Source organism: Mya arenaria, chromosome 5 (genome assembly GCF_026914265.1).
Source record: "Mya arenaria isolate MELC-2E11 chromosome 5, ASM2691426v1".
In the NCBI taxonomy this organism is placed as follows: Eukaryota; Metazoa; Mollusca; class Bivalvia; order Myida; family Myidae; genus Mya; species Mya arenaria.
In genome coordinates, this window is record NC_069126.1 from 13,335,387 (window position 1) to 13,351,192 (window position 15,806).

Genomic DNA, 15,806 nt, shown 5'->3' on the forward strand with positions numbered 1-15,806 from the left:
CATTATATTAATATGCATTTATTCTAGAATAAAAAAAAGTTGTTGACTTTAATGGGTGAACGTTATTGATAGGATAATAGTATAGTCTGGTTTATGACCATTAATTTGAACTTTGAACATTATCAGGAAATGTATTTCTGAAACCGAAAGTCTACGGTTCATAGAAACATGCCGGTTTCATATAAAAATAAAGTATTTCTCCATTTATTGAACCTCGAAAAATTGATAAAATAGCTACTGAGACAACCAAGAGGAAACCAAGGGATGACCGCGGAAGTAAAGGACCTATTGTTGTTTTAGTTCAATATCCTCTTGAAGCTGTCACTTAATTATTTGTTCACCTTGCTCGCTCGAGGGCTCAACGCAAAACGTTCTGAGGGGCATTCAAAATAGAAGCCGAGATTTTAATATTCGCTTCAGCCTTTTGAACTATGCTTTTAAAATATAACTAGCAAAGTATTAACACGGAAACTATCACTCGTATATTTTATAAGACAGTGACTAGAAGTGCATACGTTTCAATAATGTTTTAACAATGTATCTTAACAGTTACCTAACAAGTATAACATCTGGGGATAATTGTGCAAAAATGGCAATGAAAATTTGTCAAGCACCGAGTTACAGGTTGATTAGAAGGGGTCTTTGGCGTTTTTGTTTACAATGTTCCGATTATTAAACTTGTTCTAGACCTGCATTCTCTACCAAGTCCGCTACCCTCGGTCTGGTTTCCATTGGTCAATTGTTCGTGGTAAACTGGTTAAACTTGGCTTGTTTTGTAGAAAATCATTCCACCGCATGTTCAGTCGTTTTTTCATACACATAATATTGATTTTTTTTACTGCAACAGACCAAAAGAAAACAACACATAAGCATACATTAGATTTAAAGCAATTTCTATTTCAAATTCTAGCAATATCAATAAAAACATTAATCATAATTAAAAACAAAACAAATCAACATTTTAGAATTTATAAAGGTTGCCCCATGGCCTGCCCCACTGTGACACCATCACAACTTAGAAATAGTTTCCGATTTAGATAGACTAAGTCATAACTGCTTTAGGCGTTGGAGAAGATCAAACAGAGTGAAGATCATGAAGCACTTTTAATAATAAGTATCAAAGCAAGTGGTATGCACTTTGTCCGACAATCCTCTAATTGCGACACATTAACCATTGAGTAAGATACATAAACGCTCACATATAGCTCTTCTCACCAGAATTCCATAATGATGATCAAGTACATGTACGTTTAATATAATTACGACGTGCGTGTCATTTAGCTTGACTCCTCTATTATCATGATCCAGGTCGGTAATAACCTAAATGTGGACGATAGAAATACGTTTTGGTATTTGATGGATTTGAGGTTTGGATAGTGTTGTATAGTATTGCACAAAGACGATGTGTGTGGTATGGTAAGGACGAATTTTAAGAAATGAGAACAGGGCTGTGGTTTGGAAAGTTTTGGAAATATTGTTTGATCCGTGGGCAAGATTGTAATTTTGAACACAAATGTTAGAATCACCATCATGTCCTCTTAATGGTGTCCCGTACCGATCATTGGAGTAAAAATTTACATTATCAGCAAGCAAGACAGCTTTGTGGAACATCATTATTAAAAAATGGAGAGATTTTGTGTTTCTTTCCATAAACTTCCCTATCGACATAGTTGCATTTTGAAATTACACATGAAAGGCAACTTTCTTGGTTATTAACAAGTATTGAGAAGCGGATGCACGACCATTGAGCTATCGAGTTATGCTTCAATATTAAGCTCTTGGACTATGGTCGAGGATTGACAGGGTTTATAATCAACAAAACTTCCGAACCTGATGACCCGATTTTAATATTTATATCGCAGTAATATTCCTTTATTGTATGACTTGCAACCACATGATAGAAGAGAAAACATTCGTCAAAACTCATCGATGCTTCTTGGGATACATTAAACATGGTCATAACGAACAATTGTCAGAAACCAAAAGTCCGATTTAAGATTAACATCACCCTTGCGTAATCCACTTCAAAAACTTTCCCAAAATGAGCTTGAAGAACAACAACACACTAATCTCGAAATGAGTTTCCGTATTGACAGGACAATAAACTGGTGTTAAACATCATCTTAAATTTAACTTGAATATTCTAAAGAAAATTGTTTCTGAAACCGAAAGTACACGGTACAAACAAACATGCCGGTTTCAAAAATAAGTATTTTTGCCAGTTATTGAATAACAGTAGAAAAATAGCCACTAAGACAATCAGGACGAAACATAGACTTGATTGGGGAAGTAAACGCCTAATTGTTAAATTGATATGTTTTACATGCCTCTCAAAGCTGTCAAGTACACACTTAAGGTCAATCATCCATCATACGGGTGCAAGTATGTGTCAATCATTTAAGATATTTAAATCGAGATTATTTTGTTCAATTTATATTGAATACATTATATTACTTTTGCGTGAATATCATTTCTAAAAACACCATAATGACGCTTCTATTATGATATTATTCATTTAAGGAAAGTAATAAATTCGAACTTTACGACCATTATGTAGACATAATTTTATCATTTTGTTCTTTAAAATATTATTTCTTAAATTAGTTAATTAAAGCTATTCTTTAAACTTTGCAACTTCAGCTTTGAGAAACTAAAATGAAACTCTACTAATAGCATTTCTTCGACATTAATGACTGATGTTCGAATATCCTTTATATCTTACTCCACTTCCTCGAGGTGCAAACGCTAAACGTTCTGAGTGACATTCTATACTGAAACCGGGTGAATATTTAATAATCACTCAAACCCTTTGAACTTAACTTTTAGATAATAACTAGCAAAAACACAACGTTAACTTTATATTGTATACTTATTACAAAATGACTAGATGTGGATTGTTTTATTGTATGAAAATGTAACAGTAAAGTACAATATTCGTTTATCCATATTATATGGCCGCCATCCCACAACACAATCATAGTATGCAGTATATGTTGGAGCGCCATTTATTATTTTTGTATTTAACATGTATATATACAAAACCAAAAATAGTAATTGTTAAGCACACCATAAAGAAAGTAAAGTCTAATTTATATTATTAACAATAGGAGTAAAGATAAGTATACATTCGACAATCGTATAAGAAACACTAAAATATGCGTATTATTCCATACCTCCGTCAGCAAAGTTATCCTTGTAGTATAACATCTGCAGATGATTGTATAGTAACTGACGAAGACCCATTGTCAAGCACCGAGCCACAAGTAGGACATTTGGGATCCGTGGCGTTACTCACAGAGTTCCGACTGATTAAGCTGGTTCTAGAAGCCGACTTTCTACTAAGTCCTCTACCCTCGGTCTGGCTTGCTTCGATCAACGAAACACTAGAGTGTGACCGTGGTAAACTGGTTAAACTTGGCTTGTTCGGTATGATATCCTTCCGCCGCATGTATTCTGTGATCTGCGATGAAATGACTGCTAGTGTTTCACGGGCCTACAATTGTATAAATTAAAAAACGTATAAAGTTATTAGTTATTTCCATTGACCTTCATATGGCTAAAAAAAAACTTTCACGGTAAACAAGTGCACAAAATGTAATATGAGCTGATACATACCAGTCGGTCGAGATCAATGGTTTGTCCGTTTTCCCGTGAAAATGAGACGAAATGTGTATGCTTCCGGTTGAGTGACGTCGTTCTGTACTTTAGGCCGACAAAACCAGTGCTATCTTGACTGAAACATTCCTGATTAAAACATAAAGTTAAAATACAGGTATTAAGATTTGATTGATTTCTTTACATAGAGTTTGATTACTGTAAATAATTTAAATCTGATAGAGTTGTTAAGCATTATAATCGACATTAACAAGCGAAAAAGCTAAAAGAAATTTTAATGGAAAGGAATTTAATAAGACCGAACGTTTTGTTTCTTTTTCCCGGAATACGGATGACACAGTTTTTTATATATACCTACCGCCAATTTTACATAAAACTCAAATATTGCCGTTTACAGGGTGTCCAACGTGAAATGTGTTCGCCGAATTTTAAGTGAGGGAAATTGTATGAAGCCGAATAAAATGGCGGCGTGGAAAGGAATTCCGTTGTTTCAAGGATGTATTGTCATCTGGTAAGTAAGTTATATCACCTTTCTCGCAATATAAATACGCCTACCCGGAGACCACACGTGTAAGCGTCTCTCGGTTTTTTAACCTATGTTTCTAGAGGCCTTTACAAAAAAGTTATTGAATGTATAAGGCGAACGATTGATTGTTTACAAAGTGAAAATAGAAAATTGCGTAAATTGAAACTGTGTTTTCGGCCCAAGTTTACCATTCTTGTACCTATTTTAGCTATTTGTTATTGAATATTTGCATTAATTATCTTTTCGACCGCTACTGCACTTACATGGGTATTATACGGCCGATTTTTTCATGTTTAAACACCTTTTATGTTTGGCGACGAAGTTTTATGCAGATTTTGTGTGAAGCAGAATCAGAATAAGCGTGGTTTAAAGCTGCATTTTCACAGATTAAACAGTTGGAAACAGTTCTAAATCACCGAGAGATACGTACACGTGTGGTCTTCGGGTAGGCGTATTTATATTGCGAGAAAGGTGATATAACTTACTTACCAGGTGAAAATACATCCTTGAAACACCGAAATTCCTTTTAACGCCGCCATTTTATTCGGCTTCACATAATTTCCCTCACTCAAAATTCGGCGAACACATTTCACGTTGGACCCCCTGCGTTTAACTAAATCCAATCACCGAACAACGATGTTGATTTCATACTTCGCTTTACACTTCGTAATGTCTGTCATATTGTTAAAAACCTACGACGCTATAAATTACTTACCATGAGCTTAAAGTCTGCTGGACCGACCCCGGCAAACACAACCGTTAAGGGCAAGTGACTTATTGAGGTTAGGCGTTCGAGAACGTCATCTATGTCGTTCAAAATGCCATCCTAAAATAATAGAACACTTTTTTAAATCGTTTGAGAATGTCCCTGATTTATTTAATGCATTTTCTCCGACGCCCACAAAAAGTTCAAGAGATGGAACGTTTAAAGAAAGTGTGAGTGTGAATTGCGTTTATTGTATAGGCGAGACTTCTGATGAAAGGCCAAATTTAATCAGATATTTTGTATTCTAAATGAAGTCTGGTGGGTTGAATGTTTAAGGAATCAGCCTCATTTTTTAGGAATTTGTATTTATGTATAATATTGTTTTCTAGGAGCAGCAATCTCAAATGAAACATTCGAAAAATAGAAACATATGTGTTAACACCAGTAATGTGTTTTAACGGATGTCTATAAAATGTGTTTTGAATTCAGAATAAACATATTGACTTAAATAGAACTTCATCACAACAATATGACAAACTCTCTCGATCTTACCGTAATGACAAGGAGGACATGGTAGACCTGGTTGTCCTGTGTGGGCTCACGTACTGCCATAGACTCAGCAAAGGAAATCACAGGCTTCAGTCGCGTGGGACCCGACATTCGAATATGCTTCACAGCCTTCTTGTATCGGCTGATGGCGCTCTAGTGTAATCAAATGAAAGTTATAACCGTAAGTCAGTTGTTTTGCTTGACAATATAGGTCAGTTTTTGTCCTTTTCCGGGAAGGACAGCTCATTAGTAAATGCTCCTTAATAATTCGACTGACATGCCCCTCATTAATACGCATTCCGCAAACTACCCACTTGCATATGTCAGGTTTAACATCTAGACAAAAGTAATTAGCAATTCTCGAAAAACATCTAATTTTAAAATAATATCAACCTTGGTTAATCCTCTTCTTTCACAGTTCAAACATGGGCTCTAAAAAGACACATTCAAAATTTTATTTACGGTTTAAAAAACATGTGTACACTAGGATATTACTGGGACAATATGTTAAATTACTGTGGTTTGTAATGCTGTTCTGTAAACCAAACAATGCCTTAAACGTGCATATAAAATGCTTATTTTGTGTTTCAAGCTTCAAATGTTTGGTTTATTTTACAGGTATGTTCTTTGTTAAATACTCTCTGTTCATCAGCATGATAATGTCATGCAGTTTTTTTAGGCACACCAACCTATATGAGGAAAAATCTACGTGTAACGCGCATATTTCATACAAGTTTGAAGTCAATAGAATTCTATTGTCATAACATTCAAAATACTTAGTGTGTCAATGTGGCATCTTATTTATAAAACGGGGAATAAGCAGTTAACAGGGAGAATGTTGTTATTTCGTTTTGGTTTCGTAACTTAGCCATAAGTATTATGTGTCTCTAAAAATGCGTTAAAGCTTATTGTTCACTATTGACATTGGTGACTCCAAATTCGATTCTGCGGCTCGGCTGACAACCAGTTGTCTGCTATCCGTGGGTTTGAAAAATAAAGCAGGACAACCCACCCTATGGACTACATTGATTGAAATTCAAATGACCGCTGATAAATATACAAGCACGTGTATATTAATATCATTCGCAAGTAATTTTATTGACCGTGCTATAATGTACAGACAACTTCATTATCTTCACTCCTCAGTGTGGAGTGCAACTGAGTGAAACATTTTAAGACCAATTGTATCTTCTACTCTATGACAAAATTGAGAAAATCGCTCTGGAAATCGCATACACGTCAACATTTTATCGTTAATACTTATTGCATATGTTTAAATGAATACCTTTCTGTTAATGAACAAAGGATAGCCCTTTTATAATGTGCTTTTGAAGCTGAATGCTCAATCATTAGTGCTAGTACAAATGCATTACAAACGTGAAACGAAAAAAATAAATCGATGACATATCATCTATTTAGTATACTTTTGAACATTTTGACTTTGTAAAACGAACTTCCCGAAAGGTTCACAAATCAATCAACTATTTTTCCTGACCAAACATCCAATGTCAAAACTAAGCGTGCCTTTTACTCTTCATCTGAAGCACGGCCCACCTACAAGGGAAGCTTTATAAAAATAAATGGAAACCTATTTCTTCGCACGCCAACGTTGAAATGACAGTCCAAATTACCTGAGATCAAAATATTTCGTGAGGGGCGTCGCATGAGTACCTGGATAGCAAAGGGGTGTTCAAAAAAAGAGGTATTTAGAAAAATAAATCAAAATGACTATAAATCTCAAAGTGGAAGCATAAAAGAAAAGAAAATTCACTGATTCTGCGATAGTTTAAAAAAACAATTTACGATGCGGCGTACGAAAGACTGTGTACGGCAACGTTTATCAAAACTGTTCAGTAGGGAAGCCGGGTAGCAAAGGGCTTTGCAAAAAAAAACGCATAAAAGAAACGGAAGATGTGTTGATTTCATTTCGCTATATCATCCTCGTGATCACAGAACTACTATATTTTGACTTTCGTAACGTATATGTTCACCTCAATTCCATATTCGTAAAATCTGTTCCAATCGTTCGAAAGTGGAAAACAGTGATTTATAACAGACGACTTTTTCATCTTGGCGCCAAATCCCAGCATACCAATTTTCACTTCTGTGCAAAAACCGCAAATTACTCCTCCAAATGCCTCTATAACTTCCATGTAAGGTGTTTTCTATAGAAAAAAGGTAGTTGTTGCAAAACGTAATTTGCATATATATACCGGTAAGATTGTTTTTCAAGTTTCAAAATAGAATTTTATTCCGCCATTCTCATGGTGTTTTTATTTAATATGGATATTAAATTTATTTTTGTTATCAATTTAAATTATTTTTGAATTGACATTTGATAACTGTTTAAACCTTATTTTGAGAAACGTCGTGAAGACTCATCGTCTGTTCAGGTGTCCCGTTCGATGCCTGAAATAGAACAATACTGTATATCTTCAAAGTTAACAAGAATATCACTAGCTGAAAAGAACATTATTGGAGATAATAAGAATCAAAGCACATAATGAAAAAATGGTACAATTTGATACATACCTATAAATTAAATTATGTCTAACATATAGATTGCATTCTGCATATATACGCATCTTTTACAGACATTCGTTGAACAGTTGTTATTTATTTTGATATAATTGTGGTCATGTATATACAAATAATTGCAATATAATTCCCATGCTATAATTGTGTTTGCATTTATTTGAGGAATAAAATTTCTGGTCGTAGACAGAAGCGGTCTCTTACATACCGTAAAGTCTATGGCGACGTTAAGGTTTAGTTTCATCCCTCCTGTGACATAATCCAATAACGAGTAGTCACAATCTACCCTGTAATAAGGATGAATAAACATTGTAAAAGACCAAAGTTAGTAGCTGTTCAAATTAAAATCATTGTGTTTACACGCATTGTCGTTACAACTTATTATAAGCTTGAGTTTTTTTAAGCCTTCACTCACTCACATAACATTTCTTTTGTTGACACTGGCAATGAAATCAATGTGTTTGAAAAAGTGTGCACTATGCTCGTTTGCGGCAAACGGCTCTTTATTATCATTTAAATGCATATCTCTTTACTTTGTCTTACCTTACTTGAAAGAAGCGCAGGTACCCGTTATTTGTGATTTTAATACTGTTTGTTATTGATCCTTGTTTCTTCGGCGCAAGAGGTAGTTCTTTGTAATGGCCTACCCTTAAGTAAAAACAAAACATTTATTACGACCTTTTATTCTTCTTGAAGCCAATGATTTTTATTGCATTCGTGTTATGTGTGGATCCTTAAAGAAAACTTAGAAAAACGCAGAAGAAAAGCACAATATATATCAATTCTATTCAATAAAACATTTTTAAATCATTGTATATAATTACTCAATAGCTGTATCCGTATGACATATTTGAAATACCAAACGAAATATTGAATTTTAAGATGAAATAAAAATGCTCTTAAATTTCCGACTCTGTGAGACATTACCTTTATAAATATTGTAAGCTTAGTCGTTGTGTATTGTTCCGAAAATGAATGGCTTTTCATAAAGTAAAATGATTCTGTAATGCCTTCACAATTTGAGTATTTTACTTGATATTTGATTGATAGGGAATGCAAACTAGTAATACATTAAGTCTGTGGAATGTATTGCTGTTAATTTAGATCCTTCTTTTCCAAACATGCCATTTTGTTTCAATTATTATGCTGTTAGACAACACAGTGACTGAACGTCTCTCGTTGCATTTTCTGTTCCATGGAATTTCATGCGAGATAATATTTTCTTTTTTTATTTAGCGCAAAAACGACATTTACCTTTAAACTTAATATTCTGATACCAGGCTTATATTTCGTGTACTGGGAATGGAAAATATTTTCTTTGCAAACATGTTGCCCTATGATCGAGGAAGAAGCGGCAATTCCGGTCTCAGGCATGCATACTAATTGTTGCCCATAGTAACACGGATCGATCAACCAGTGTATAGGGCCCTGATAGTAGTTGCATTGAAACATGAAAACAAATGGACGTCCATTATTTGGTTTGAATTATTTATCTAACCTACTTTTGTATAGAGTTTAGATCTCTGAGCGTTGCTACCCGTCGGCCCAGCATTTTATAATCACCAGTTCCACTGAAATGATAAAATACCAGCTACAGTCAGAAAAACAGTGTGCTTTGTTCAGGGGAGAGCAGTGTAATATTTCCCTTTTTTCTTTATTCGGCAATTTGTAAGTTTTACATCTTGGTTTTGAATCTTGCACCAACGTTTATGTTACCGATTTATACGGATTTCTTATAACGTGTGACCGACATTATCTCTCTATATAGTATGTCCTGATATACATTCCATAACAAAGTCACTAAATATTCAAAAGCAAAAGGTATTTCAAAAACGACAAATGTAATCTGCTTCTTACCCGTGGTGCCAAACTGCAAGCTCGAGCTGTCGATCCCAATCTCCATTACACAAACGTTGTAAACCAATCTCAAAAGGACGCCATCTGACATGGAACATACACTATCCGGTAAATGACATACAAAAATCAATGAGTTCAAAGACCCTATAAAATATCAAAAATTGAGTATTTCATTTTGATACCGATATCATAAACGATTATGAGCCTAAAAAAGACCTTACACTGTGCCATTTATCTAGGCAGGTATAGATAGATATTCAGTTCACCCACCAAACTCCTTTAATATTTCACTAAAACACAATATTTAAGTATGCCTCAACGAAAAATTGATTTTCGGACAAATTTAGGTTAAAAGCAAACCTAGGATGTTGTGTCTTCTTGTCGGTCTCCGTGCGGTAGATGGGATGGAACGTCACATTGTCGATACTGCGGGATATCTCAAGGTACACGTCAGGCTGTAACACGTGGAAATAAACTTGATTTATTTATTCATTTTCATAAAGTACTAAACAAGCACCGCATGCGATTTGCAGGTCTGTTTTTTTGTTTTTTTTCGAATTCAGGGATCATAACTAAAATATATTATCCAGAGTGATAAGCCTTGCTTGATATATGTAACGCCATCTAGGAAATTGTGTTACGAGGTTAAAAAACTAACATTTTCCTTTCTGCAAGGCATATTACCTCATAAACAGCAGTCACAGCTATTTTAAAATATGTTGTTGTTTTTTATAGTTTCTTAAATTCAATGTTATATTATACACGTCAATGTCGTTTTTAATGTGCACTTGAATACTTTCCCAGGATTTAACTTCGCAGCCGACGTCACATATGTACCCACAATGTGAACATAATTGCAGAGAGATGAAAAGATGTTGACCGTACTTTCCCTCTAGAATTCCAAGAATGAGCCGTTCAATGCTTCATTTTGATAATGAAAAACAGACTCAAAGGCGCATAACATAAACCAAACGAAAGTGGAAGAGTACCTTTTTGCTTATAAGCTTGCCTTTCTTGTTCAGTTTGTGTGCACCCACATGGAACGACACCTTATCACGACATTCACGAATGCGCTCAGACGTAATGCTGATAAGCCCGTGTCCTCGTGCGCTACCTCAAAAGAACGACAAATCGATCTACTCATTACCGACTTATCAAACATCCAAAATATCATCAAAGGTCATCAATAAGAATAATGCAATTATTATAAAATATTTGGTCATTGCCACGCTAAAAAATGAGTCGTTTTTTATTAATCTTATGAAACTCATGGACGGTAAGATTATAGTGAAATGGAACTACTTGTATTTTCATTATCATTATTTCGTCAATCTTAAGACGTGTTTTGTCAACTGATTGGTCTATGTTTCATTTGAAAAACAAAATAAGTAAGTAAATATCGTAAATGTTTCAATTGTATGCGATCCATTTGTTAAACCTGGTACACGGAGTGTTTTACAGCGAGTGCAGATATCCACTTTCGGTTCGACGAGATCAAGGGACGACAACTCCACCGAGCCAACGAAGTCGTGATGACGGAGTTCCGGGGACCTGTCAGGGAAGATAATTCAAGCATACTTTATCACATATAACGGGCGTTAAGCCTTCCTTCACGCAGTCATTAACAGCCAGGGGATAATTAAATCGAACCTTATTGTCACAGTGTAAGACTCGCCCGAACCGCCACACCTTTGCCAAGGTTCATGTACACATAGACAGTAATGATCGTAGTTACCAAATTTTGAATGGTTTTTAAAAACAATATCCTAACGATCTTTTAAAATATAATACAATTAACCAATCCCGATTTAACCGAAACAAACATAATCCATTTAGTGGGTTCAGAAATCCTGCGTGTTTTTGTTTATTATATCATGACAAAAAAACATCCTATCCGTCGTAATGCACGTCAGCAAATAGCTGGGATAAACCCGTCCAAAAACATTCATGCGACAACGCCATTCAACGCTGTGTAAAAGAAATGTTACTATGTCACAAGTGTTAATATATTTGTTAAATGCGTAAGCGTAAAGTGTGAAATACGCCGTAAGTTATTTAGGTGACAAACGTATGATTTATGAATTGTAAGTTCAGTCATAGTGGGTTGTAAGCAAAATAAGGATCAAGTCAATCAAACCCTATTTGGCGGCTTATAAATGGTTCAATGTCAATTTCTAGACAACCTCCTGTAAGCCATTGACGCTAAGAGCATGCAATACCATCCCAACATTATGAACAACGATCAACCATTATCAATTGGCACTGCGTCGGGTCATTCAAAGTTAAGTGAAAGTCTAATGCTACGCATTTTGTATTAACATGGCTGACAACCAACATATACATGTGTTTACAACGTCGTAAAATAACTGTTTTGTCAATAACCGTAATTTGTTATAGGCTACTTGACTCACGCACATCATATAAAGTGATACTACAGTACGTTGACGTCAAATTTTAACATCATGAATGCAATGTATGCTGCTCTGTTAATCCTAACATTGTCATATTGTCAAATAATTAAGACGTGACCTTATTTTCGTCAATAAATCGATTAACACTTACTCTTAAATTGACGTTGTTATAACATATACACAGAGAGGGCTTAATGGTGGTGACTTTTTATGTCCTAACCATACGTGCAAAAAAAGTTGAATGTTGTCATTTACATACAATCATTTTCAATTGGTAGCAGAGTAACTGGCTAAGAATCTCCTTTTATGCAATATAGGAAAAGCAAATCGAACGTGAAAAAACAGGGCATATTTATAAGTCAAATGCCATGTTGCAAGATTGTTTTTGTCGAGTGTAAATAAGCTGACCAACGTTGATGTTGTTTTTTTAAGGAAAGACACGTAGTGATCAAGTATTAAACAGTCAGAATACATAAATAGAACTATAAAACAATATGAAACGGCCTTCGTCAATTCTCAAATATCACAAATATTTCAACATTGCATGTTATGTGAATCATGTTTTTTTATATGTTTTGAATAAAAATATATACGAGTTTAAGATATACTGTGTATATAAGACTAAATATTTGTTTACCTGTGATCAATGTCGTAAACAGAAAACATGAAATTCTGCTGCACACTCGGGTCGAAGTCCAAAACAAAGGATCCAACAAACTAAAATATGAATGTAGAGTAGTTTGAAAACGGACAGCATGTCATTGTAGATCGATATTTCTAATAACATAATAATAAAAGTTAAACCTCTGAGATATCTTCATTTGGACAGCTTTCAGTATTATGTAGCAACAAATGATTGATTGGGGTATATTTTGCTGATATATTGTATGCAATTTAGAACATGTTAAATACAAAGACAGCATCGTAGTCTGTTAATTTAGGTTAGGGTTTATAACACCTGCGAATGGGTTTTAGTAATTGTAGTTATCCGCATGACCGATGTTATATACAGCGTTTAAACTCATTTGTAAAACAAGTAATTACAGTTATCCCAATGGCTGTCGTTGAAACACTGTTTCATGATATTGTCCTTATGCTGAAGGGTCGACCAAAATTCTCGACGAAAAAGAATGATCGAGCTTAGTAACCATTAACCAACCCCATAATTGGATGTCCACTGGATCCCCCGGTGGCAGGGTTGATGGCTAAGAGTCTTGTGGTAATGCGTTCGATTCACGAAAAGACGCCGTGTGTTCGAGCTCAATCTGGCATGTAAGACTCAATTTCGTTCCTACCGACAAAACCAGCTTGTACACTTTTCAATCGAGCAAAAATTAAACCTGTAAAATTCAACTAAATATGTACAGTGCATTTGTACCTTTGGGTTTAGCGTATTCTTGATGGCTTCAGTCCGCCCGACCTCGCGCCACTGTCCGAACTGTTTGTAGAATAGCACACACATTGGGTCGCTCTTCGTAAGGGTATCCAGGTCCGTAAGCCCCGTGCAACTCACCAGAATCTCGTAGCGCGTACCTGTTAGTGCACTTCCGGTCCGCGAGAGGCTACCATCCTCCGCATCCATATAAGATCTTACAGAAAATATACTTTGTCAGATCCGTCTTATTTACACTTTGAGAGCATTGAGTGGTTTAACCTTAAGCAAATATTGGAACAAGAGCTACGTCCGCGTATATCAATGTTCAAATGTTTCTATAGTAAAGCATGGGTAATAACTAGACAAACATGTTTACCGTAGTAACTGGGACTTACTTTACTTGAACATATTGTCATAGTAAACATGTGGACGAACAATCATATCTTTCAGGTTATGGCTGACTTAAACCGATTGGATGTAAATTTGTTTGTGTCTCTAGTTCATTGTCGATTGGGCCCTTGCCTTATGCTCCTAGACGGGGTTTAATTTCGACAACCGGGCGTGTCCCTATAGTCCCTATAGTTTTTATTTTAATATGACTAAAGATTAAATATATGCACGTCCCCGCTACCATTATTGACAATACCTCGTTGTTTATTCTATTTTAATAACAATGAAGAGCTAACATAAACCATGATTAAGAATGTCTTTTACAAGATTGAGCTAAGGAAGATAACCGCAATTAACAAAAATCCGGGACCCGTTGTTTTAAAGTATATCAGTCGTAACATAAAAATCCTTAAATCTCCAGAAACATTAGAAATGACCACAACAAAATAATAATTATTTAATTTGTTCTCAACTTTTTATTCATCACTCATACTAGCCAAAGTTCAATTAACCTAGATATATAGCAAATAACAAAAACGTGACACTAAGATTTTTATTTACAACTATTTCTTTATTAAAACGGTTCCCAAGGCCGTTATTTAACGAACTCCTTAAGTCACTTCCTAATTTAAGTCGATTTCACCAAATCAGTCCAATAAAAAAAGTAAAAGTGTTTTAAGTATGTTCATGATATACGATTAAATAATATAATCAAGGAGATAGAACCTTTACTTTGTAAAATACCTTATGGTTTCAGATGCTTTGAATAACGATCAGGCAAGCTTGCAACTGAATTTTATTAAATTAGTTCCAAAACTGCTAGCTTATTACGATTTATTAAAGAAAACACAGTTGAAATGATATATTGAGCGCTATCACAATCAAATATTTATGAAGCCACAATAATGTTCCTATAGCGGGACAGTTTGTATAATTCAAAGACTTAATAGTAACATATTATCTAATTATACATACATTTCACAAAATAAAACAAACCTTTAATGATTAATATCTATCCAATCAGTGAGTCCATCATGTGTCTGAAATAAACACTGTGGAAGTATGTAATTCACTAAATTTATCACCTGTATAGTATGACAATAATTCCAAAAAATGGTTTTCGTTTTGAACTTGGTCTACAAATCTGAAATAACATTTACGCCAAAGTATGAGCAACGTGAGAAATTCAATCCGATTTTGAAAAATAAATTTGAACAAGTTATGAGGTGATAAAAGTTATTCGTTGTAATTAAGAGACAATAAGCGTACAGAACCAGCTTTCACAATGTATAAAAGGATAATTATCCTCTACAGTTGACATTAACACATAATTTGTCCAATCTTGTCTTTCAAAAATTGATTTAATAAATCACCCCATTGATGCACTGTGATAATTAATGTTCAATACAATGTAATTGCTATAAATCAATACCTAAAGAACTCCCAAATGAAAGGCGGTTTTGAAAGTAACATTCATTCAGCGATCAAAAGGTTAAGGTGATAAGTTTATATAAATATTAGCTTATAAGGAAGGTAAATTTATATTTCGTATAAAGTTCTGATTTAAACAAGGTACATGTATACTGAAAATCAATATACTTGCTTAAAGTTAAAGAAAATGGAAAAGTCCGCTTTAAAGATCGATACAAAGAAATGCTAATATTCAATATAACTGCTTAAGGGACTACTGTTTATCGAACAACAGACAAACATAGATAAATGTTAGAAAACACGATTATCACTAGAACAAGTTCTCTTGGCTTATATGTTTACGCTTGCTAATGAGATGCAATTACAGCAACGTATTAAACTGTACATTGCATATATATATGGGCTATGTAT

At 34.5% G+C, this 15,806-nt stretch overlaps 1 protein-coding gene across 2 annotated transcripts; it reads right to left on the minus strand.

Moving 5' to 3' along the window:
- Positions 1-653: 653 nt before the first annotated feature.
- LOC128236242 (copine-9-like) lies at positions 654-15,015 on the minus strand. Of its 2 annotated transcripts, XM_052951122.1 has the most exons (17): positions 14,961-15,015; positions 13,578-13,788; positions 12,837-12,916; positions 11,227-11,339; positions 10,778-10,902; positions 10,149-10,243; positions 9,789-9,872; positions 9,434-9,502; positions 8,475-8,579; positions 8,140-8,218; positions 7,749-7,805; positions 7,388-7,561; positions 5,400-5,549; positions 4,857-4,967; positions 3,616-3,744; positions 3,174-3,493; positions 654-838 (listed from the first exon to the last, which is right to left on the minus strand). In XM_052951122.1, exons 2-16 carry the CDS (start codon positions 13,779-13,781, stop codon positions 3,188-3,190), a joined length of 1,881 nt encoding a protein of 626 aa, XP_052807082.1. In that variant the 5' UTR covers positions 13,782-13,788; positions 14,961-15,015; the 3' UTR covers positions 654-838; positions 3,174-3,187. The 2 variants fall into 2 exon arrangements, with proteins under 2 accessions (XP_052807082.1, XP_052807081.1); XM_052951121.1 differs by lacking the exon at positions 654-838 and having other exon boundaries at positions 2,815-3,493.
- Between the last annotated feature and the right edge of the window lie 791 nt (positions 15,016-15,806).